General features: G+C 43.3%; 1 protein-coding gene across 12 annotated transcripts in view; it reads left to right on the top strand.

Annotated features, from left to right (window-relative positions):
* The window catches only part of FANCM (FA complementation group M), a 145,443-nt gene that overhangs the window by 50,364 nt on the left and 68,553 nt on the right, over positions 1 to 26,526 (top strand). For 11 of the 12 annotated variants that reach the window (XR_012159625.2, XM_073350241.2, XM_073350244.2 and 8 more), the window contains 4 exons: positions 9,798 to 9,929; positions 11,108 to 11,240; positions 16,995 to 17,126; positions 17,723 to 17,821. Coding sequence is in view for 11 of the 12 variants with exons in the window: in XM_073350241.2 (XP_073206342.2) it covers positions 9,798 to 9,929; positions 11,108 to 11,240; positions 16,995 to 17,126; positions 17,723 to 17,821 (496 nt within the window). In the remaining variant the exon portion in view is untranslated. Of the gene's footprint in view, positions 1 to 9,797; positions 9,930 to 11,107; positions 11,241 to 16,994; positions 17,127 to 17,722; positions 17,822 to 26,526 lie in introns of those variants that run through there. The other variant, XM_073350247.1, reaches the window with a different exon arrangement.

Genomic DNA, 26,526 nt, shown 5'->3' with positions numbered 1-26,526 from the left:
ATTTTGGGGGTTTTTAATTAGTTTTTACTTCCTCTCTCTTTTCTTTTTTCTCCCTTTATTCCTTCTTGACATCTCCTCTTTTTGGTCCATCTTCTTTTTTGCTACTTTTCTGTTTTTAACTGAGACTGCAGGAAAGCCAAGTCAAATAAGTGAGTCTTGCATGTGGTTCTGAAGGCCACAACATAATTCTAAATAGCTGCAGTCACAGGTGCCAAAGGCATGGCCCTGTTGCCAAGAAAGCCCGGTGTCTCATTTTTGCAGGCTCCACTCTTCAGGTTGACAAATTCCTAACCTGTGAGGAAATGTACTTGAAAAAGAATTATTGCACTGAGAGAGGTGTCCTATTGAGACAGTTACACAGAGGATTTTGAAAATTAAGACCAGACTCTGAATTTGATTTAGTAGTGTGGCAGCACCAGGGTGATCTGCTGTATTCCACTGTTTGTGTGCTGGGGGAAGGCTGCATTCTGGACTGAAGTTTTGTAAATATCTGCATAATTATACCTAGGCATAGTGAATTATAGTAGACCTCCAGCCTGGAAGTCACACAGGTATGCATTGCTGTGTTCAGGTCATCATCTGACAGGATGGGGCACAGGCTTTTAGCCATTTTCAGCTGGAAAAAGTCATCTTTCATTGCTGTAGCTATTTGAGACTCCAGCAGGAGCAAAGACTTCAAAAGGACCCCAAGTCTACAGATCAATGTGATGCTCTTTTGATACTCAGTGATATAACATGCATACATACAGTCACATGCATTGCATTTCTGATGTATCTAATAGTGGCTAAGGTTGTAGGGATAAACTGACTCTTAAGCAATATGTTTGTAATACTCCTAAATAACCCATGCAGTTTGTGTCCAGATACCAGGGTGATGGGCTCAACATGAATACATTGCTTAGCCATCATCCTTTCCAGCAGTATCGACTGGAGTTTAACGAGACTCTGTCTGTGCCTGCTAAGAAACACAGCTGTTCTGGAGAGAATTGTGCTGCAGTTAGAGTGCTTTTTGTTGTTCTCAAGACACAACAGAGAAGCAATTATTCAGTTTTAAGACGGAGATACAGTGTGTCATCACTAGCATTTTTCATGCCATCGTATGATAAAGGGACAATGCATACTCTTGATTCTTCTGATTGCAGGATGTGTAATATTTCAAAGCAGCCAAGCTGCACATATGGACAGATGTAGAAATGTTGAATTACATGCATACAGAGAGCTGAAGCTTTGCTGACCATTTAACTGTAATCTCTTTGTGTATATCTACACTGCTATAAAAAACCCGCAGCATGGCTGTGGCTGGCCCAGGTCATCTGACTCGCACTCTGGCTGCAGGGCTAAAAATTCCAGGGTCGACATTCAGGCTCTGAAATCCCATGAGGGGGGTGGGCCTCAGAGCCTGGGTTCCAGCCTGAGCCCAAATGTCTACACTACTATTTTTCACCTTACAAGCCTGAGTCAAATGACCTGGGCTCTGAGACTCGGGGCCTGGGTTCGGGACCTCAGATGTAGATCCCCATATCCACGGCCTAGGATCCCAGCACCGCACTCTCAGTAGAGTGGGTCAGAAGGCCCAGGTCCCCAGTGCCGCACTCTCTCCCTACAAGGCATGGGACGCCGGAGTTGAGGCACCGATCCCTGTATCCATGGTACTGGCGAGTTTCCCGCCAAAGATTGCCACAGCGCAGGTCACCTTCACCTAGACGTCAGTCCCCACAGGAGCAGGATTGCTCCCTATCATGGCACCGGTCTCCACCTCCTTGGTATCGCTTCTTGGGAAGGCACAGATCCTCACCCTGATCTCACTGGTCACCAACCAGGGTAAGTCAGCAGACTCAGGCCTTCCACTCTGGTAGCCGGAAGGGCAATGGTCTGAGTCAGACCGGGAGTTCAGCCCCTCACCAAAAAGGAGTGATTTGCCGCCGACCCGTGAGACCCGTGTGGCATCTGCAGCAGCGGCATGGCAGCAGGGACAGTGGCTCGCTCAAGGACCATACTGGAACCCGCAGGGCGTACTGATGATGCTGGTCCCATACTTCCACCAGTCTTCCCTGGCACCGCAGTCAGAACATGGTACTGAATGTGACGTGGGGGCAGCGCAGCAGACTCCAACACATAAGGAGCCGTCCCCGGAGAGGGAAAGGGAACCCGTCCCTCCCCCGGCAGTGCAATCGTCCTTGTTGTTTCTGGATGAAGCGGTGGCATGTCCCTTCCAAACGGGCAGTCCTCCTGACAACTTCAAGGAGCACTAGGCCTTCCTTAAAAGGGTGGCTGCCAATTTGAACTTAAAAATTGAGGAGTTCGTGGAGAAGTCTGACTTCTTAATATTATATCCTCTTCCACCCCAGCCCGGGTCGCGCTGCCTGTCCACCCAGGGGTTCTTCAGATTGGCAGCTCGCTGTGGCAGCCCCCCTCTTCCATTCCACCTACCTTTAAGAAGGCGGAAAAGAAGTACTACGTCGCTGCAAAAGGGTTCAAATATTTGTACACTCACCCTCCAGCGGCATCACTGGTCATGTCCACTGTGGATGAAAGGGACAGGCAGGACCAAGTCAGCGGCACTCCGAAAAACAAAGACGCCAAGCGACTAGACTTGTTTGGCAGAAAAGCTCATTCGACAGCCATCCTGCAGTTTCAGGTGTCTAACCACCAGGCCTTGTTAGTCAAGTACAGTTTTAATCTGTGGGACTCTCTTAGCAGATACAAGGAGACCCTCCCACAGGACCAAGCCCAGGAGTTCGCTGCTTTGGTCGACAAAGGCGCAGCGGTAGCGAGAGGCGCCCTGCAGATGACCTGGGACGCTACAGATTCAGCAGCCAGGGTGGTCGCCTCTGCAGTGGCCATGAGGCACAGCTCCTGCTTGCAGTCCTCCAGTTTATCCCAGGAGATGCAGACCACCATTCAGGACCCCCCATTTGAGGGGGCACGGCTCTTCTCCAAGCTCACAGACACAAGGCTTCATGACCTTAAAGACTCCTGTACCCTTCGCTTCTTGGGCCTTCATATCCCTCAGCAGTCCAGGAAGCTGTTCATCCTTTTCCTTCACCTAGACTGAGGAAGTCCTGGGGGACTCCCGGGCTGAACACCTACAGGAGAAAGGATAGAGACAAGGGATCTAAGCAGCGACACCAGTCGTCTTCCCATTCATCTGCTCAGCCTTGCCCTTCTGGGAGCCAAGGAGGCTAGAAGCAGACATTTTGAGGATGCACTAGAGGACGGTGCCCCAGTCTCTTTCCTGGATTCAGCCTCCCACTCTTTCCTCAATCACCTGTGCCCTTTCTGGTCGGCCTGGTCTTGGCTGACCTCAGATCATTGGGTGCTCGACATAATATCTTCAGGTTACACCCTGCAGTTCATGGCCTATCCTCCCTCCATCTGGAAGTGGTCCGCATCATATTCCAGAGATGGGGGAATCCCCAGGTGGATCTGTACGTATCTAGGCAGAATAGGAAGTGCCACGTTTTGTTCTCAATTCGGGGGATCAACAGACGCTCCCTGTCGGACGCTTTTCTGCTCCCGTGGTCAGGGACTCTGTTGTACGCCTTCCCACCAATGCTGTTAATTCACAGGATCCTCACGGAGATCCAGCAGGACACTGCAAAGATGATCCTCATAGCGCCGGCTTGGCCGTGCCAGCACTGGTTCGGCATGCTTCTGGACCTCTCTGTAGCTGCTCCATTAGCCACTGCTTAGGCTGTCCCTGCTGTCCCAAAACCACGGTGGTCTTTGCATCTGAACCTGGCAGCGCTGCACCTGACGGTTTGGCTGCTGCATGGTTAAATGCAGAGGAGCAGGAGTGCTCAGCTGGTGTCCAACAGGTCCTGTTGGGGCAGCAGAAAGCCCTCCACCAGATCGACCGACCTGCCCAAATGGAAGCGGTTTGCTTGTTGGACCTCCGACAAAGGCATTTGGCCCACTGCAGTTAATCCTGGACTACCTTCTGCATCTCAAGCTCCAAGGTCTATCAAGGTCCACTAGGCCAGTGGTTTTCAAACTGCGGGTTGCGACTCGGTACTGGGTCATGGAATGTAAGGCACTGGGTCATGGCAGCTCTGGCCAGCACTGCTGACCAGGCTGTTAAAAGTCCCGTCGGCGGTGCTGCCCGGCTAAGGCAGGCTAGTCCCTATCTCTTCTGACACCGCGCTGCGCCGAGGAAGCAGCCAACAGCAGGTCTGGCTCGTAGGCAGGGGGGCCACAGGGCTCCATGCACTGTCCCTGCCCCGAGCACCAGCTCTGCACTTCCATTGGCTGGAAACCGTCCAATGGGAACTGGGTGGGAGTGGTGCCTGGGGGCGAGAGCTGCGCGGAGCTGCTTGTGTGTTTCCACCTAGGAGCTAGACTTGCTGCTGGCCGCTTCTGGGGCGCAGCGTAGTCCGCAGTGCCCGGACAGGCAGGAAGCCTGCCGTAGCACCCCTGCTGCACTGCTGACTGGGAGCCGCCCGAAAAAAAACGTTTGAAAACCACTGCCCTTGGCCACTATCTCGACCTTCCATCTGCCACTCCAGGGTAGGTCAGTTTTCACCCCGGACATGACTGCCAGGTTCCTCAAGGGCCTTGAGCGCCTCTACCTGCATGGCATTCCTCCGTGGGACCTGAAACTCCTACCCCCTTTGAGCCTTGGGCTTCCTGCTCTCTCCTTCTTGTTTCCTGGAAGGTCGCATTCTTGGTTGCAATAACATCTACTCGCTGAGTCTCTGAGATTAGGGCGCTTACATCAGAACTGCCCTATACGGTCTATTACAAAGACAAGGTCCAGCTGCGGTCACAACCAGCTTTCCTGTCCAAGGTGGTTTCTCAGTTTCATATGGACCAGGACATTTACTTACCTGTCTTTTTTCCAAAGCTGCATAACTCGGAGGAGGAGAGTAGGTTGCATTTCCTAGATGTCAGGAGGACACTAGCCTCCTACATTGAAAAGACCAAGCCATTCTGCAAGTCAATGCAATTGTTCGTCACAGTGGCCGACAGGATATAAGGTTGTCCAGTGTCCGCTCAAATAATTTTTTCTTGGATCACTGCGTGCATTCACTGATGCTACGATCAGGCGAAGGTGCTACCTCTGGCGATTATAACCACCCTCTCAACCAGGGTGCAAGCCTCTTTGGCAGCTTTCCTAGTCCAAGTGCCTATCCAGGACACTTGTAGGACAGCCACCTTTTCGTCTTTCCACAGTTCACCTCCCATTACGCACTTACCCAGCAGGCCCGGGACAATGCTGGCTTCAGTAAAGCAGTACTGCAAGCCGCTAGACTGTAAACTCTGAGCCCACCTCTGAGCATGCTGTTTGTGAGTCACCTAGAATGGAATCGACATGAGCAAGCATTTGAAGAAAAAACAATTACCTACCTTTCGTAACTGTTCTTGGAGATGTGTTGCTCATGTCCATTCCATTACCCACCCTTCTACCCTGCAGTTGGAGTTGCCAGCAAGAAGGAACTGAGAGGGCATAGGGTTGGCGGTGCCTAATATACCAGCGCATGAGCGCAGCACACAGAGGGGCACCACAGCTGAACCTATGGATACTGCTAAGGGAAAAATCTCTGACGGGCGTGCACACACCTAGAATGGAATGGACGTGAGGAACACATCTCCAAGAACAATAGTTACGAAAGGTAGGTAACCGTTTTTTCCTTTTTCCTTTAGTTTAAAATTGGTTATACAAGACTGTGTGTGATATCTGTTTTTAGCTTAATGAATACAAAGGCAAGAAAACTGTGTGGATTCTGTTTTGTGTAGCTTCAGACAACTTTAAAACCTCATATGGAGAGAAAAAAATCACTGCAAGGCGTTGAAAGGAACCTAAGCCTCTGAATCTTTTTATGAATAATATATATTCATCTGACCAGAAAGCAGGTGAGAAGTAAGGAAAGGCTGAAGGATCGGAATGAATGTATATGGTTATCAGAAAGACACCTTAAGGATATAGGTACTGTTATTGGGTAGACCACAATGAGTTCCATACCAAGTCTGGGTTTATTTAGCTTTGGATGTCGATTTAGTTTTGGACAATTTAAAAAAGGATTTCAAGGTAGTATAGCAGTGTATCACTTGTCTCTTAATGTTTAGTAGTTCTATACATAAAATGTTCCAGATTTTCTTGAATTCAAAGCATTTAAGAGAAAACATACCTTAAAACAATAAACATCCTCTGTTTGCCAAACTTTCCTTAAGGTCTGTCACTCCGTGGAGGTGGGGATGGATGTTTTTCTAAAAGAGATGCTGTAGGAATTATTTTGGGGAAGCTCCGTGGCCTGTGTTTTGACAGGAGGTCAGACTTTGAACTTCCTGTGATTATGGGAGGCCAGGTGTAGGTTAGATCTTACCATCTTTATTTTTAAGAGGATACATTCAATTGCATAACACAAGAACCAGGAGTCACCCAATAAAATTAATAGGCAGCAGGTTTAAAACAAACAGAAGGAAGTATTTCTTCATACACCACACGGTCAACCTATGGAACTCATTGCCAGGAGATGTTGTGAAGGCCAAAACTATAAGAGGGTTTAAAAAAGAATTAGATAAATTCATGGAGCATAGGTCCATCATGGCTATTAGCCAAGATAGTCAGGGATACAACTCCATGCTCTGGGTGTCCCTAGCCTCTGATTTGCAGAAGCTGGGAGTTTACATCGGGGGATGGATCACTTGATAATTGCCTGTTCTGTTCATTCCCTCTGAAACACCTGGTATTGACCATTATGGGAAGATAGGATACTGGGCTAGAAGGATCATTGGTCTGACCCAGCGTGGCCGTTCTTATGTTATGTTCTTAAGATGATAGTTCCCCTCAAACTAATCCTTCTCCCAAAAAAGACTTCCTTATGCGCAAGCTATTAAATCTTTTTTTCCTGATCCTCTTCTACTGTTAGAGATCATTTTAACTGCGGGAAACTTGGTAGTGTGGACTTAAATAACCAGTCTAATGACAGGGTTTATTTCCTGTCTAAATCTGCCGTCTCTAGGAATAATCCCACATCCTTTATTTTTATTTAGGCTGAAAGAGAACAAATTAATGCCATGAACTAGTGAGAGATCACAGCATTCTTAAAAAAATCCTATCCGATTTGACTTAATGTGCATATTCTTAAATATATTAAAACATCCATACTGCAGTCTATGCTAGATTTGAATTCAGGTCTCAAATGATTCCATGTATACTTGAGGATATTAGTGGGCCATGGGAAACCTTTTTGTAGTTTAGTACCTTAAGTGGTGTGGGGGTGAAATTGATCAGTTTTTATGTGGTGAAAGTTATGTTGATTTTGTTTAGTAGGGGAAAATATTTTATTTAATTTGATACCATATGCCACTGCACTCATGGCTACTTTCCCACTTGATAGAGTGGGATAATTATGCATGCATGTCTTTGTATATACTGTTGGTAATATATTCAGCTGTTTTTTTAACTGATCTCATTGAGTTATAAATATACTCAGGCACTATTGAGAATTTCATATTTAAATTTAAAAGAAAATTTATTTGTTCTACAGTTCTATTTAAAAAAATATTTTTATACTATTGTGTATAACTAAAATGTCCTGGAAAGATTAAAATGATTTGCAGTTACTCTGCTTTTTAATTATAGCTGATTTAAATCAAATACTGGGAGATTAGTTAAATGTAATGATTCACTTGTATCTGAGTGATGCATGTTGCTGTAACTTTTCTAAGTAGGTTATGTTTACAGTCCTTATCTACTTCAGTTTTGAAGCTCCAGGTGACTAAATCCTGCTGTCTTTCATAATAGTCTTTCTTGGTTTGTTTTGTAGAAGATGATTAGATCAGATAGTCAGTGCTTGTACACTGTGTATGTAGTGGGGATATCATTTTCTTCCATACCGCAGATTAGGTCAGGGAGATGAAACACAAACATACATAATGAAAAATTTAAAAGATGTATCTAATTACAAGAAATAATAGTGTAAAAAAACAAAAAACCTGTACATAAAACCATAGCTATGATGTTATCAAAATTTAGCAAAGGCGTTGGCTCCCTTTAAAGGAAAAATGTCTACCTTTATATTTTGTATATGCTATTTTTTAGTTAGAAGTCTTGTTTATGTTTGTTAGCTTATATTCAAATACTAATTTACACTATACAGGTCTTTGGGTGTAATGCACACTACACTTTTGTCTTCAGGTTTTTCACGTTCTCATCATTTTATCATGGTCCTAGCAGTGGATCATTTCTGTCTCCCAATTCAAGGCCATGGAAGGAGGCAAGAGAAGCAGACCCAGATCCACCCAAAAGAGCATTAAGTTAGTAGTTGGAGCCCCAGACTCATTTTCCAATAAACAGCCCACTGCTCACATCATAATGGGCTGCTTAGTCTGCTGACTTTATAATCCCTTAGTTAGGTTTTCCACATTCAACGGGTCTGTGACATGCAGGGATGGAGATATGTTCCCATACTGAAGCTCCTCTCGCTCCTCTCCCACTCCCTTTCCTTTCCCATTGGTGATTCTGTGGGGGGAGAAATCTCTGTAGATGAGCTGAGGCAGTTTATCGCTCTCCCCTCCCCCAGGACTTGCCTTCAAGTGCCCTAGTATGTCTAACCTAGCAAATGCAAAATAAGGAGCCAGAACAATACAACTTGCAGTATAAGTTGAAGCAAGTGAGCAAAAAGAACTATGTTCAGTTGTCATCGTAGTGGGTACATGTAGATGAATTGTAGACTTGATAATTACCATAGTTAGAGATCGGAATATTATAGGTTTATGCAAAGTAAAACTGGAATAGTTGACGTCTGGAATAAACATGTTCTACTTCTAAAACTGTGATTTATCTGATATTGATTTTCTGCTGTTAGTACATTTCACTCTAGACACAGGGGAAACTTTCCCAAACTGTTTCCCTCTGGTTTAGCCTTAACCAGTGTTTAAACTGGTGGGAGCTGTTGGTACCCAAGATTCCAACAAGCAGACCTGTACTTACTACTGCAGTTAGCCTCGTTTTTCAACATGTTTAACAAAAATGGTTATAAACAGGTAGGGCGTCCAGAGTTTTCTGAATGTTACAGCTTTCACTGGCTTTTACACCAATTCAACTGAGCTCCTCCTACAACCTCTGGGAAATTGTGTAAATATAGTTAGTACAGACACTACCTCAGTCTGATTACTAGCGCATACAGCTAACATGAATTCAGAGTTAATGGTCTCTTGTCAAATTAACAAAGATGTCTTTGGAGAAAACTTGTGATGGTGTTACAGAGTGCTAAGACTCTTTCGATACTGCTACCCAAATGGACCAACAAATTGAAAAGGCCATTTGTCTAGAGCAAAATCTGATTACTCCAATAATAAAATTGTAGAGTTAGTGCTCATGCAAAACTAAGTATATGGAAAAAAATCCTGACCACCTTTGGCAAAGGAACAAAGGAGAAAAACAGTATTAAGATGAATTAGAGCAGGTAATTTCCCTTGTTCCACTGAAGTAGAAAACAGGCTTGCATGATGTGTATGAACAGAATTAAATTACAAAAAAAATACTTACACCCTGGAAGACACAAGAAACTTACCTTGACAGTGGAGAACACTGTAATGGGAAATAACATGGGCAGTATCCATCTGCTATACTATAAGCGATCCTGAAGTGAATTTAATCACAGAATAGTCTCTACAAAATTACCATTTAACCTACAAACTAAGAGAGTCAGTTAAATTCTATTTATTTTATCTCTGTTTGGCAGATAACCTTTTATTAAAGCTGACTGTTTATTATAGATAAACGAAATTTTGAAAAAGCACAATCATTTCTTATCTTTGCATTACATATGTGCTTTTTGTTTTACCTGCAGGTTTTGGAAACATTTGCTGGCCGCCTGATTAAAATTCGAGTTTTGGCACAGCGTGATATTCCCAGCCTTACAAAGTACCAGATAATTCTAGCAAGAGATCAGTTTCGGAAAAACCCTTCTTCACGCAATGCGGTAAATGTTACTTAGTAATGTAATTGGCTAAATGAGTTTATATTCTACAGTATTCAATAAAAAGTAGTAATACTCCTACATTTACATAGTACATAAAATACCAATGGATCTCAAAATGCTTGACAAACTATAAATAGAAATTACCACAGATATGCAGCCCTGGGATGGAATGTGCCAACTTGTTTAACCACTCTCAACACCACTGCAGGACCATTTAGGACCTTGGTTCTTAGACTTTTGTACTGGTGACCCCTTTCACACAGCAAGCCTCTGAGTGTGACCCTTATACATTAAAAACACTTTTTTATATGTTTAACACCATTATAAATGCAGAGAAAAAGTGGGGTTTGGATGAAGGCTGACAGCTCGCGACCCTTGCTGTAATAACCTCACGACCCCCTGAAGGGTCCTGACCCCAGTTTGAGAACCCCTGATTTAGGAAAAGAGGGAAGAATACTGTATCCATCTGAAACTATATAGGGAACTAGATGTGTAAAATATAACTGCCAAGATTACTCTGAGATCTGAAAATTCAGCTAATGCACCTCCTTGTTTAAATTGCCCCAGGGTTTTTACTAATCACAAATAGTCTTCCCTTCATTTATTCAGTAAGCCAGGTGACAGCTATACAGAGAAACTCAGTTCATTTATGGTTTTCCAAAGTCCGATGAGTGCCTTAAGCATAACAGAGAATGTAATTTATAACAACCAGTACAACTTTATCAACTCAAGATGCTTAGGTTGGGTAAGTGTAAAGGAAATCCCATCCTGCCAAACACAACAAGCAGTACAACAAAAAGAGCAGTACAACAAAATGGTATTCTCTTGGTAAGGCAGATAGTTAATTTATTCCAGAGGACAAGCAAAACAGCATTGGTGTATTTTGAAAATATTTTTGCCAATGTCCATTATTCTCAAGTGATTCCTTTATCAAAATTCTTCCATGACTCCTTTGAGAAAAAAGGTTACTTTTATTAATTATTAGGAAACTTTCCCAAACCATTTCCAGCCTGGTTCATGAGGTTTTTGGGGAACAAACCACCAATTCAGTATTGTTTTCTTTTGCAGTTTCATTTTTCAAATGTTAAACTGATTTTTGGCATCAAAAATTGCAGTTTGATCCCTGTTGCTTATTGACCTCTTTTATTTAATCCAATGTGTCATAATTGTTTTATTAGGGGATACAACAGGGCGTAATTGAAGGAGATTTTGCTCTTTGCATTAGTTTGTATCATGGTTATGAACTACTCCTGCAGATGGGAACACGATCATTATTTATCTTCCTGTGTGGAATTATGGATGGATCAAAAGGTAAAATGCATTCACAAACAAACTATCTCTGCTCCTTATTTCCTCCTCCAATTAATTACTAGGAAATAAAAACATATTACGTTGAGTACCAGGTATATATGAGTATTTAAAATTATTTAGAACAAAAATAGTTTAAAAAATGAGTTGCAAATAAAATTTGTATATTTTCTTTTTGCAGCTTACATTTTGATGAAAATATCATGCTCAATGTAAGACTTGAAATAATCTGTAGATGAGATAGTGTAGTTAGATTGGGAAAGCAATGATGTGTGTATGGAGATAGATCAGTGAAGTATGAGGAAGATGCAATCAGAGTTCAGAGCACGATACAGCAATAGACCAGAATAGAGATAGAACCAGCCATTAAAAGGTCTGTGCAGAAATGGATTAGGTCTTTAAGGCAGTGTCTACACTGGCCAAAAAAAAAAAAAAAAAAAAAAAAAGGACCTGTAATTCCCCAACAATTCAGCTCTATTGGTAATAGCAGCCATGGAAGACAGAGCGTGGGCAGCACTCTGGTGTTTTTACCATCATGTCTCCTGGCTCTGCAGGGTTAGGTACGTGACGGTAAAGTGCCTGAACACTGTCTGCACTACCTCTTCCTCCCTCGCCATCACCAGTGGAGTATAGTGTGTTCCATTTTTGATGGTGTAGAAAAGATCTTACTGTTGTATAAAACCTGGATTCTTCTTTGACTGGCCTCTGCACATTCCTGTTCGTGGGATTAGTACCTCCTGGCATCAAGCTGTGTAATCTTCTAGAGAGCAGCATCTGGGGCCACTTGCCCCTTCCTAATGCGTGTGTGTGTGTGTGTATGTGTGTGTGTGTATATATATATATATATATATATATATATATATATATATGGTGATGGGTTCTGAGAGTATAAAATGGGAATGGTCCCAACTGCTGCTAATTCCTTCTTTACTGCCAAAGGTGCAGTTATTGCACACAGGATCCTTGATGCTTTCCTCATCCAGTGTCAGCTTTGGTGATGTACTAGTCTAAGTGCAATACAGCATATTCACATGCAGTGGGCCTCTGTCTAGCATAAGTTGCTCAGAGGATGTGTCCCCAGACCTAACTGGATAGTCTGAGTCTGGTGTTGAGAACCTGGCATGGTTAACTCTGTTTTTATAGGGAGCACAATAGTCCCCTGATCCTTTGGGGTATACTATGTTGGCACTCTTATACCTAGATCTCCTGTCCTGGAGTCTTTCCAGTATCAGAAACTTAATCTCAGATAAACACTACACAAAGGTGATGGTTACAGATGGTTTACTTTCAGTTCCTGCAGAGATAGCTTACTGAGGGTCTAGAATTTCCTTTTGTGGGAGTCCTCCAGATGAAATCAGTAGAAATGTTCAAGTTTCCAGGTGTCAGGGCATTTTTTCATTCATTTCCGCATCTGGACCTTGGCCCACAGACAGGCTCCTTAACAGTGTAACTGGGTGATACCACACCCAGGCTATATCGGTGGTCTTCACAACACTGATTTACAAAGATTCTACCTCTTCTGACCCTACTTACAACTGAGCCACTTAAATCTCAGATCATTCAAGATGGAAAAGGTGAAGGAAACGCATATATAAGGGAATTCCCTTCTCACCTCACTTACCATCTCTAAAGGAATATTTCCAGATGTGGACTGGGATATTTATCTTGCCACCTCACCCCCACCTTTTCAATGTTTGTGGATCTCGTCCCAGATGAAAGCTTCATGCCAGTGTTCTGGAGTTGAGAGCTGTTTTGTTTAGCTTGGCAGGCTGTCTCTCTTTGGCCAATACCACATACTCATGTGGTGTAGGGTGGAGAGCTATGTCCAGGCAAATACTTTGAAGAGAGTTTACATGCAATGACACAGATGTCTGTCTTAGGTCTTGTTCGGGTATTGTGTAGTACAAGGAGAGTAGTCCTGACTAGGCAAGGAGACCGCTCATTGTCTCCAGTTCTGATACATGGTCAAACAAGACTTAATGTCCTTGATAGAAGCCCCTTGTCTTGGGCTGGAATCAGAAATTCCTCTGTGTATTCTCTTTGATCCTATTGGTTCACGAGATCTGTCTGTGATTTAGTCGGGGATCGGTCCTGCTTTGAGCAGGGGGTTGGACTAGATGACCTCCTGAGGTCCCTTCCAACCCTGATATTCTGTGATTCTGTGATCAGCTGGTACGGAGCCAAGATGATGTTAGTAATCCTTACCAGGGTTTGCCTTTGAATATGATACGTCTTCCCAATTCATTGGATCTTTGTCATCATGAGGTGGATGTAGCTGTCATGGGATATTTCCTCTGCTTCATGTATCTTTTTTTTTGCTTTTGGGATTGGAGTCTTGTTTCACAAAGCTCTTGGGACCTCTGGTTTGTCAGAGTATCATCTGTACCATACAGCAGACATCTGTGAAGAAGTCATTCCTCATAGCCTTTCAGCCCACAGACTTAGTTAGATACAGGCCAGATGGCAAATATTCTCTAAACTGTAGAGCATATGAGAAATGTGATTTGTCAGTGTCCTCATGCCCATTTTCAGTCTCCAGCCATCTGTTTCCATCTTGGAGAAGTCACTAACCTGTCTGTATTTTCCCAAGTCTCATTTATGCCCTTGTTATGACTTGTCCGTGTTCAGTTATATGGATATATCAAAAGGTATTAACTAATCTGAACACAGCACCCATATTACAGGCTTCCTTACTAGTTTTTTTATAGAAATTGCAAAGCCATTACTTGAAAAACTGTATGGTCTTAACGCAAAAAAATTGTTGTCCTTCACTGGGTCAGATCTGGGAGAGCAAGATTGTAGGCACTTCTAATACTCTCTTGATCTGTCATCCAAAGGTGATGCTCATTTTTAAGTCCTTGTTCACCTGGAATTGCTCATCCCATCTTCTGAGAGGTACTGCTCACTAATCTCCCACAAATGGGAGAATGCAGAGCCACTGGAAAAGAGATTTACCAGTAACTGTTCATCAGGCATGTTGCCTCTGCATATTCCTACTCATCATCAACTTGCCCCCACTTCTTTTGAGTCTCAGTTTAATAATTCCAAAATTAGGCAAGGAACTGAGGAGTGGTTGGAGTCTTTGGAATTCTCCTCAAGGGGCAAAATGGCTCTCAATATGGTTGGGCAGCTCTATGCCAAGAGATGCCAGCTGCAGAAGTGTGAGTGTGCAGGGGTGTCACATTCAAGCAATAACAGTTACTGGCGAGTAACCTCTTTCTCAACCTGGGGTGTCAAGGTTCCTCCCTCACTCTGAACTCTAGGGTACAGATGTGGGGACCTGCATGAAAAACTTCCTAAGCTTATCTTTACCAGCTTAGGTCAAAACTTCCCCAAGGTACAAAATATTCCACCCTTTGTCCTTGGATTGGCCGCTACCATCACCAGACTAATACTAGTTACTGGGGAAGAGCTGTTTGGACGCGTCTTTCCCCCCAAAATACTTCCCAAAACCTTGCACCCCACTTCCTGGACAAGGTTTGGTAAAAAGCCTCACCAATTTGCCTAGGTGACTACAGACCCAAACCCTTGGATCTGAGAACAATGAAAAAGCATTCAGTTTCTTACAAGAAGACTTTTAATAAAAATAGAAGTAAATAGAAATAAAGAAATCCCCCCTGTAAAATCAGGATGGTAGATACCTTACAGGGTAATTAGATTCAAAAACACAGAGAACCCCTCTAGGCAAAATCTTAAGTTACAAAAAAGATACACAGACAGAAATAGTTATTCTATTCAGCACAGTTCTTTTCTCAGCCATTTAAAGAAATCATAATCTAACACGTACCTAGTTAGATTACTTACTAAAAGTTCTAAGACTCCATTCTTGGTCTATCCCCGACAAAGACAGAATATAGACAGACACACAGACCCTTTGTTTCTCTCTCTCCTCCCAGCTTTTGAAAGTATCTTGTCTCCTCATTGGTCATTTTGGTCAGGTGCCAGCGAAGTTACCTTTAGCTTCTTAACCCTTTACAGGTGAGAGGAGCTTTCCCCTGGCCAGGAGGGATTTCAAAGGGGTTTACCCTTCCCTTTATATTTATGACATGGGGTAACTACCACCCACCCTTTCTTTGTGGCTAGATGGAAAGGAATGTTGGTCCATACACTTTCTTTTGTAACATGGGGCCATGGTATGGAAAAGGCTGAGAACCACATATCTAGAAAGGGTTCAGGGTACAAACAGATGTATAGAATAAGATACACAATATATTTTAACCACTTAGGATATGTCTACAATGTGTTGTAAACCCTGGTCTGTGGGACCTGTGCTTGTGGCCTTGGTATGCTTGAGCATCCACACTGCATTGTAAACCTGGGTCTACAGTTGTGGGACCCGGGTCTCTCAATCATGCTAGCGTATCCATACTGCACTATGCAGACCTTTTGACTTGAGTTTGTGGCTTGAACTGCATCCACACTGCAAAATGATGGGGCTTAGACCCAGCTCACAGTGGGACTAGGGCTTGGACTTCTCTACACGCTCCCCAGATGAATCCAAGGAGCCAGGTCCTGAGTGCTTGCTGACCCAAGTCAGAAAGATTTGTGTGTGGCTGGTAGGGCGGGGTTGGACTCACACTTGAGTCTGACCCTGGATTTCCAATGCAATATACACACATCCTTATTAATTTAGAAAGAAACTAATATGAATCTGGCCACGTCTACAGTACACACTTGCTTCGGAAGAACTACATCAGTCCAGGGTGTGAGCAGTGTAGTTATACCGATCTTAACTCCCTGTGTAGACAGCTGTGTGTTGGCAGGAGAGCTTCTCCCACTGATATAGCTACTGCTTCTTGCAGACGTGTGGCGTTATTAAGCCGACAGGAGCTCTCTGATGAGACCTTGTATTCATGATACCATTAGCACTTCTGGATGATTTGATACCAATGTAAAAAAAAAAACAATCTTACAGAATGCCTCAGATCATAGAAATCATTAGCAAATAGTAATGTATATGCTAGTGTCTTGTGACATTCATGTGTTGGTATTTTTACAATTACTGCTTTCATACATGCTTACTTTGACATTTTATTACTATCTACTAATACAACAGACTATTACTGTTGTATTAGTAGATGCATGCACTGGAGTATGCATTTATTATTTTTCCCATTTCTTCCGTTTCACTGCTTCCTTAAGCCCTTTCTACAATGGGAAGTTGATTACTGACAACAGTCTCCGTTACAGTGGGCTCCCTTGAACCAGTGCTGGCAATAGTTCAGCTGTTAGGGTAACCAGGGCAAACCTTTTTTCTGCACTGTTACAGAAACGTTCAAGAAGACATGTAACACTGTCCTGCTTACACTAGTAGCTCAACTGTTTTCAGCTATGGGTCCCCTTGAGTGCAGAAAGCATCTTCAACAGCTGGCCAGTTTCCTAATTTAAACTGGATAATATTAAAGAGACAAGGTGAGTGAGGTAATGTCTTTTGTTGGACTAACTTCTGTTGGTGAAAAGGACAAGCTTAAGAGTTCTTTAATAATCATTTTTAATTTTCCTCAACAGGATGTAGACTTCCGTTATGTGCATTTAGTCCTCGTACTTACACGCTAACACCCCCTGAAATAATACTTACTCCCAATTACATAAGCCTTTCCATTATAACCTTAGCTGCTTCAGAAAATTCTATTTCGGTTTCAGTTAAGGAAATGTGGAATTGATTCTGAATTAAATTCAATTTATATGTAGCAAAACACCAAATTTTTAAGATTACTCAAGAGTTTGAATATTAAACCATCTTATCTTTTTATAAAGGGTTGACTCGTGCCAGGAATGAACTTAGCCGGAATGAGGACTTCATGAAATTGTATCGGCAACTTGAAAACATGTTTTCAGACACATCTGTGACTTCAGCAAATGGAAATTTTCTTTACAACAATAGAACAGGTCAGTGTTTACCTTTGAAGTCAGCATATTTGCTTCCTGAATTTTTTCTAGAAGAGCACTTTTTCCCCTCAAAATTTAAATCTGGCAGAAGGTCTATTCAACATAAAGCCTAACTGCTGATTATTCGTGATGCAAAATAAGTCTGATATTCAGTGTGGTGCCTCTCTTTCCTAGTGCACAAAACTGGATGGTAGTTACATTGCAGCTTTTATGTGTTCTATTTAAACAGTTCCATCTGTCTTCAAATCACAGTTTTGTAGATCTGAAGCCTTGAAGTTCAGTTAGAATTTAACTATAAATTATTATTATAATCTCTTAACTAGCCTTGTGCAATACTTTTTTAATTTGACCACAACAAAAGTAATGTTCTGGTCTTGAAAAACTGGGTTTAACAAACATGCGCTTCAGTAATGAGTTCACTGAAGTTCATGTGCTAGATAGTTATTGTAATTAGATTGGAAATGTTGGGAATTGGTGCTTCTCAGACTTGGAAGAGAGAAGTAGACAAGAAAACAAAGTTCACAGAACCTCTTATATACTTATTCCAAAAAAGACACACAGGTATATTTTTTAAAATGACTTTATTTGGTTTACAGGACCTGCAAATAAAAATAAAATCATCTACAGTCATCCAAAATTAAAGAAATTAGAAGAGGTTGTAGTAGAACACTTCAAATCTTGGAAGGGATGTACAGGTAAATGTTAGTCTCCAAAACGTAATCTAATAGCACTATCTGGGTATGAATCCATAATATTCTTCTTTAATTGTTTCATTCATTTTAATTGAAATGTTCCTAGCCTCTTTTTGCCAGACACTAGGAATGAGTGACAAAGGATGGATCACTTGATGATTACCTGTTCCGTTCATTCCCTCTGAAGCACCTGGCATTGGCCACTGTTGGCAGACAGGATACTGGGCTAGATGGACCATTGGTCTGACCCAGTATGGCCATTCTTATGTTCTAATTCCTTAATTGATTGAAAGTCTTGCATATTTTTGTAGGTATTTTTATTTTATCCACTTGAAAAAATATCCCTGTGATGGGGCGGCTGCCCCTCACTGGCAGAAAAGGGGTTAAAAGGAGCCCTAGGGAGGCTGTGCTGGTGGCAGCCAATCAGGGCTGAGTAGGCCCATATAAAAAGGAAGCTACAAGGCAGAGTAGGGCAGTTCTCTGCTGGGAGCCCAGGGAGGAAGGACTGTGTCCCTGAAGGGCCAAGAGAACTGCCGAGGAAGCCAGAGACAACTCCTGGCTGACTGCTGGGGGGTTGCAGACTGAGGCGCTGATACAAGGGTAAAGGGGGTGCCGGAGCCACGCGGGAAGTGGCTAGACCATGGACTGCAGTTTGCCACTGGCAGGAAGTGGCTGAACAGTATACTGCAGGTCCTCTGGAATGGGGGATCACAGTGTGTGGCACGGCCGGAGGGCTGTGTCGCTGAAGAGGACACCATGGTCCTTGGAGAGACGTGGGTCCAAGAGCAGGAATCACGGCGGCAATGCACCACATAAAGGGGGCACACTCAACAGCAGAGCTAATTCCCAAGACAGGCTGAGGAGGCACCAGAGTGATGAGTGGACCCCGTTGCAATCCCTGAAAAAACAAGTTGCCATCATAGAATTATTTAAGTGAAATTCCCTTATAGGTTATGTTAACCTTATTTTACTATACATTCTTTCACAACGCTAACCAAATGTTAAAACAATGATAATAAACATTTTAGTTTTATTACTGGGGTCTCATTTGTTCCAGGATTTCATGGCCACGGAACAGGCTGTGGAATCCAACTCACGCTGCAGAATTATGCCCCTGAAGCTATGCTTTCATTTTAAAAAAATCTTGTTAATATGATTGTGCAGGAAATATTTTAAAGTGTAAACAAGAACTGATGCAGTGTCATCTTCCTGAGTGGCAGAGAACTTGGAACAAGGAACAAAGTTTTCAGACAAAGTGACTTCTACATAACTAAAGGAAAAATGTGAAATTTTAAGAATGAGTTGGATTGAAAATAAACAAAATCCTCATATGTGATATGTTGTTAATCTGTTTTGAGTTTTCTGTTTCTTTGTAGTATTTTTACTTGATTCACTTTAGTGTGATTTATAGGGTTTATGTTGTGTGTTAAAAAGTGTTAAAAATTAAAATTCATATTGTTTTATGCAAAAGTTCCTTCCTTGGGAGGAAGAATTGGAAGAGCTCTCCCACTGAAAACTTCAGTTAATGGGGAGGAAAAGGTATGTCACTCTTCATTATGGAGTTCAAGGGTACAACGCTTGACGCTCCTAATTTGGGATTCTGTGAAAAGCCATAAAAGTCACCTAAGATAATCAGTGCATATATTTGTGCTTTAAATAATGCAAAATGTTTATTTTGGTGCTTCAGAGAAAAGAGCACTTTCAGATAACGTTAAATGATTCACCTGTATCAAGTTAATTAGGCTTAAAAAGTCTGACTATTTAAAAGTGATTCCAGTCTTAGTTTCAGAATTTCTGAGACTTCTTCTTGTAGAGCAATCTGTGTTTGCAACATTGAGAATTTATGACACCAAAAACAACCTCTCTTTCCCCTCAATCCTACTCCATATATTTATATATGCATTGGCATCAGGAAGCAAGAGTTAAATGTTTGAAAATAAAACAGTTTTTAGTGCTGAAACCATTGATTTGAAAAGAACAATTGGAGGAATCCTAAAATTAAGGACTGCATGAAGAAACAAATTTAAAGTAGGCCAGCTTGGCAAGTTGATCTCATCTCTCTGGTCACATGGAATCATGACATATTACATGAATGTGACGTACTAGGGTACGATCATGCCACACATACTTTATCAGACAATACTGACCAGCAAATTGAGTTTTCAAATGATGCTTTATAAGGCATTTTTTATGCAAAGATTATTACAAGTGTTTAGGGGTATATTCAGTCACATTGAGTATATATATATATATATATATATAATGTCATTTATATATGGAGGTACTGACCATGGCTCCAAGGGTAAAATGAATTTTATACTTAAAGTAGCAATTTAACCATTTCGTTATATATGAAGAGTACGGTGTATTCTTTTCAAATTTATATCACTTATTCTTTAAATACAGAGTGGATATATATAGAGAGAGATCTATATCTATGTAATATGCATATACTTATGAGTGGTTTCAGAGTAAGAGCTGTGTTAGTCTGTATTCGCAAAAAGAAAAGGAGGACTTGTGGCACCTTAGAGACTAACCAATTTATTTGAGCATAAGCTTTCGTGAGCTACAGCTCACTTCATCGGATGCATACTGTGGAAACTGCAGAAGACATTATATACACAGAGACCATGAAACAATACCTCCTCCCACCCCACTCTCCTGCTGGTAATAGCTTATCTAAAGTGATCACTCTCCTTACAATGTGTATGATAATCAAGTTGGGCCATTTCCAGCACAAATCCAGGTTTTCTCACCCTCCCCCACCCCCCCCACACACGCACACAAACGAGGGTGAGAAAACGTGGATTTGTGCTGGAAATGGCCCAACTTGATTATCAACCTCTCGGTTGAGCTCGACCCACAATATGTAAGCGGGCAAGTGCTCATTTTCAGGGTGCACCCGAGGGCAGCATACCAGACTGTTCCCAGGATCCTCCCTCCCTTATTTTTACCAACTGCCTTTCTCCTTTCCTCCCTGCGTGGGCATCTATAATGTCGGAAAGATGAGTCCTCAGTACGATGGCGTGGAGTTACACCCTTCAGTTACTTTCTACCCCTCTTTCCAACCCCCCTCCCTGTCCCTCTTCAGAGACCCTTCTCATGAGGGTCTCCTCATGCAGGAGGTAGAGGGATTACTGCAGGTAGGTGTGGTGGAGGTCATTCCTCCAGAGTTCAAGAACAAGGGGTTCTGTTCCTGGTACTTTTTAAGGTCAAGGGCGGTCTACAACCTATTCTGGACCTACGAGACCTGAACCGCTTCCTAGCAAAGCTGAAGTTCCTCATGGTTTCCCTGGCCTCCATCATCCCTTCCCTGGATCCGGAAGACTGGTATGCCACCCTCAATCTGAAAAGTGCATACTTTCACATTGCCATCTTCGAGGGACACAGACGCTTCCTCTGGTTTACAGTGGGTCCCAAACCCTGTCAGTTTGCAGTCCTCCCGTTTGGCCTAGCAACAACACCGCAGGTATTTACCAAGAGCATTTCAGTGGTGGCTGCCTACCTCAGATGTCGGGGTGTCCAGATCTACTCATACCTAGATGACTGGCTAGTCAAGGGCAGAGCCAGGTACAAAGGGATGTCATGAAGCTGTTAGCCTCCTGCCATTGCCTCGGTCTGTTGGTAAACGACAAAAAATCCATGTTGGTTCCGGTACATAGGATAGAGTTCATCAGCGCAGTGCTCGACTCGACCTGAGCCAGGGCGTTCCTGTCACTGGAGAGATTCAGGACACTGATGTACCTCATCGCGGAAGTCTCTGCATTTCCCCTGACCACGGCCAGGGTTTGCCTGTGTCTGCTAGGTCACATGGCAGCGTGTACATATGTGGTGCGCCACGCCAGGCTCTGGATGCAACCACTGCAGCAGTGGCTGGCGACGGTCTACTCCCAGTCCAGGGACCACCTGGAGAAGGTCGTCACCATCCCCATGACAGTACTTACCTTGCTGCTATGGTGGACCAACCCCAGGAAAGTCCTAGAAGGTGTTCCCTTTGTCAGCACTCCTCACTCAGTCGAGTTGGTTTCGGATGCCCTGGACTTCGGCTGGGGGTCACACCTCAGCACCCTCCAGACCCAAGGTATGTGGTCCCCAGAGGAATCGATACTACACTTCACCGTCAAAGAGCTCAGGGCAGTGCACAGTACATGCACAGTCTTCCGACCTTACCTGTTGGGCAGAGTGGTCAGAGTCCTCATGGACAACACAGCCTTGATGTTCTGTATCAACAGACAAGGCGACGTGCAATCCTCGGCACTCTGTCTCTGGGACTTTTGCATCGACCACGGAATCCATCTAGAAGCGTGTCACCTTCTGGGTGCCAAAAACACACTAGCATATCACCTAAGCAGGGACTTCTCCTCTGACCACAAGTGGGTGCTTCACCAGAAGGTAGCCAGCATGATCTTCGAGAGGTGGGGAACTCCCGAAGTGGATTTGTTCGCGACCAGGCAGTGCCACAGATTTTGCTCCAGACAGGGTCTGGGCAAGGGCTCCCTCTCTGATGCCTTCCTCCTGCCATGGGCAGGAAGCCTGATGTATGCTGTCAAGGTTCCTCCCCCACTCTGAACTCTAGGGTACAGATGTGGGGACCTGCATGAAAAACCTCCTAAGCTTATCTTTACCAGCTTAGGTCAAAACTTCCCCAAGGTACAAAATATTCCACCCTTTGTCCTTGGATTGGCCACTACCACCACCAAACTAATACTGGTTACTGGGGAAGAGCTGTTTGGACGCGTCTTTCCCCCCAAAATACTTCCCAAAACCTTGCACCCCACTTCCTGGACAAGGTTTGGTAAAAAGCCTCACCAATTTGCCTAGGTGACTACAGACCCAGACCCTTGGATCTTAAGAACAATGAACAATCCTCCCAACACTTGCACCCCCCATTTTCTGGGAAATGTTGGATAAAAAGCCTCACCAATTTGCATAGGTGACCACAGACCCAGACCCTTGGATCTTTAGAACAATGAACAATCCTCCCAACACTTGCACCCCCCCTTTTCTGGGAAATGTTGGATAAAAAGCCTCACCAATTTGCATAGGTGACCACAGACCCAAACCCTTGGATCTGAGAACAATGAAAAAGCATTCAGTTTTCTTACAAGAAGACTTTTAATAAAAATAGAAGTAAATAGAAATAAAGAAATCCCTCCTGTAAAATCAGGATGGTAGATACCTTACAGGGTAATTAGATTCAAAAACGTAGAGAATCCCTCTAGGCAAAACCTTAAGTTACAAAAAAGATACACAGACAGAAATAGTTATTCTATTCAGCACAGTTCTTTTCTCAGCCATTTAAAGAAATCATAATCTGACACATACCGAGCTAGATTACTTACTAAAAGTTCTAAGACTCCATTCCTGGTCTATCCCCGGCCAAGACAGACTATAGACAGACGCACAGACCCTTTGTTTCTCTCCCTCCTCCCAGCTTTTGAAAGTATCTTGTCTCCTCATTGGTCATTTTGGTCAGGTGCCAGCGAAGTTACCTTTAGCTTCTTAACCCTTTACAGGTGAGAGGAGCTTTCCCCTGGCCAGGAGGGATTTCAAAGGGGTTTACCCTTCCCTTTATATTTATGACATATGCGTTCCCTCTGATTCTGCTCATCAGCAAGGTCCTAGTGAAAATCAAGAGAGGAAAGGCGCAGGTTATCATGATCGCCCTGGCGTGGCCTTGCCAGCATTGGTCCGGGACGCTGTCAGGCTTGTCAGCGATCCCTCCTTGGCCCTGTCGAACTGACTGGGCCTGCTGTCACAGAGTCACAGCCGACTCTTGTACCCCAACCTGGCGTCCGTCCACCTCACCACATCGATGTTGCGTGGCTGAACCCAGATGAACAGGCCTGTTTGGAAGGGGTCCAGAAGGTCCTCGAGAGTAGAAAGCCCTCAACTCAGCAGACCTACCTGGCAAAGTGGACAAGGTTCTCCCGCTGGGCGGCTGAACGGGGCATCTCCCCTTTGCATTCTTCGGTGCAGTCGATCTTAGACTACCTGCTTCATTTGAGGAACCAGGGTCTGGCACACTCCTCTATCAGGGTGCATCTGGTGGTCATTTCAGCCTTTCATCTGCCAATCCATGGCAGACGGTGTTCTCCCATGCCATAATGGTAAGGTTCCTTAGAGGCTTCGAGAGACTCTTTCCTCAAGTCTGGTTGCCAGCCCCTTAGTGGTATCTCAACTTGGTTCTGTCCAGGCTCACGGGACCACCCTTTGAGCCTTTGGCCTTATGCTCCCTGTCTCACCTATCATGGAAGGTAGCTTTCCTGGTGGCGTGATGTTAGCGAGGCAAGTCTCCGAGCTGTGAGCCCTGACCTCAGAATCGTACACAGTCTTCAGTAAGGACAAGGTTCAGCTCTAGCCCCACCTGGCTTTCCTTCCCAGGGTGGTGTCCATTTTCCACATGAGCCAGGACGTCTTCCTTCCAGTCTTCTGCCCTAAGCCCCATGAGATTAGTGAAGAGAGGTGCCTTCAGACTTTGGACGTAAGAAGGGCTCTGGCTTTCCAGCTAGTTCGGACAAAGCCTTTCTGTAAGTCAACTCAGGTTTTCATCTCTACAGCTGATAGGATGGAAGGCCTCCCAGTGTCCATGCAGAGGATTTCTAACTGGATCACCTCTTGCATTCGGACCTGCTACAGGTTGGCGGGAGTCCCTCCACTGCCAGTCTTCAGAGCCCACTCAACCGGAGTTCAGGCATCTTCAGCAGCCTTCCTGGCGCACTTCCCAATCCAGGACATCTGTTGAACTGTGATGTGGTCCTCGTTGCACACATTCACAGCCCACTACGCCATCACTCAGCCGGCCAGGGATGACGCTGGGTCCGGCAGAGCTGTGTTGCAATCTACACATCCGTGAACTCCTACCAACCTCTGAGGGGTACTGATTGGGAGTCACCTTAGTGGAATGGACATGAGCAAGCATTCAAAGAAGAAAAGACAGTTACCTTTTCTGTAAGTGGTGTTCTTCGAGATGTGTTGCTCAAGTCCATTCCACAACCTGCCCTTTTTCCCCACTGTCGGAGTTTCTGGCAAGAAGGAACTGAGGGTGGGGGGAACCAGCAGTGCCCAATATACGGCAGCGTGTGCACACCACTTTAGGGGGTGCCAAAGGTGGTCCCCTATGGATACTGCTGAGGCACCAGTGCACACCTAAGTTGAATGGACATGAGCAACGCATCTCAAAGAACGCCAGTTACGGAAAAGGTAACTGTCTTTTACTATGTGGTCGTTTTGATGTAAAATAATTCTGAATTTCCTATTGTTGGTGCTCATGGCTTTACTTGAGCAACTTTAATTGTTGTACATTTAAGTGTTTGTGTTGGATACATACATAGAGACTGCAAATTCTTCAGGGAAGGAGACCATGCTCTTTTTAATAGGTTAGTGGGAAAGGGACTGTCTTTTTTTTAATTTTCAAGATGCATTGCCAAAGTAATGATATTACAGAAATATTGATTAAGCATAATAGTATTTATATATGTGTTGATACCTTAAAAATTGGGGGAAAATATTTCAGGCCAGTATGTAAGGCTTGTTACAGTATTTTTTAATCTTATTCAACCAGTGTATAACTGCTTGTCTTTATAAATTACAATTTTTAATGTACTCTTTGATTTATAGATCTTTCTACCGTCACAGCATTGAATTTTTGCCAAAATTACGAAAATAATTTTGTCAGTAAAACACTAATTTTCCAATTTTAGATTAAAAAAGCTTGATGCTTTTGGTGTATGCTTAGCACAATAATACATAAAATAATTTGTGCAAATAACCATAGAAGTAAGAGGCTTGTACTGACAGTTGAGGTTTGAGAGACTGCAGAAATTTTACTGGTGCTATGTTGCTACTTATTATTATTTATTCAGTTATAAAGATCTTATTGTTCATTTTTTATGTGTCTAGGTCTGGAAAACATTTTATTGAAACTTCCTACAAAGTGAAAGTTGTAGATTTGTTTTGGTTTTTTTTTCCGTGTAGCCAAACGGAAACAGAGAAGCAGATTTTTTTTATAGTTGGGTGTGTGACATTAGCCACCTTCCAGTTTTCTGCAATAGTAGCTGTTTGTAGTGCTAAATAATCTATTTCCTTTTTTATCAACATAAAAAGTGCCTGGATATGTGCTCTCAGTACCCTGTCAATTATGTTAAATTTTCAAATCCAGTAAAGTTTAATCAGCTCAGTTCATCTACCAAGTAGGAGCTCATAATTAACGTTAACACACCTATTCATCTTCTCATCTCCTACTTGTCTGAGCTAAGAGGATGAACAAAATCTTCAGATGCTTAAGTCGGGGAATATCAAGTAGGAGAAGGGGAGGTTATTTGTTCTGCATACAGCGTTAGTGAGACCATTACTGGAATACTGTGTTCAGTTCTGGTTTCCATGCTTCAAAGGAGATGTTGAAAAATTGGAAAGCCTTCAGAAGAGAGCTGTAGGAATGATCTGAGGTCTGGAAAACTAGGGAGAGACTAAAGAAGCTCCAGTACATTTAGTTTATCCAAGAAAAAGGTTAAGAGCTGACTGATCATGGTCTACAAGTACCTACAAGGGAAAGAGATTTCTGACAGCTCTTTAATTTAGCAGAAAAAGGCATAATGAGAGCCAATGGCTAAAGCTAGACAAAATCAGATTAGAAATAAGGCACACACTTTTCACAGAGAGAGTAATTCATTGTAACAGCTTACCTAGGGATGTGGTAGATTCTTCAT

Source organism: Lepidochelys kempii, chromosome 6 (assembly GCF_965140285.1).
Source record: "Lepidochelys kempii isolate rLepKem1 chromosome 6, rLepKem1.hap1, whole genome shotgun sequence".
NCBI lineage: Eukaryota > Metazoa > Chordata > Testudines > Cheloniidae > Lepidochelys > Lepidochelys kempii.
The sequence above is the reverse complement of the archived record's forward strand: the minus strand, read 5'-3'. Positions and strand labels throughout refer to the sequence as shown.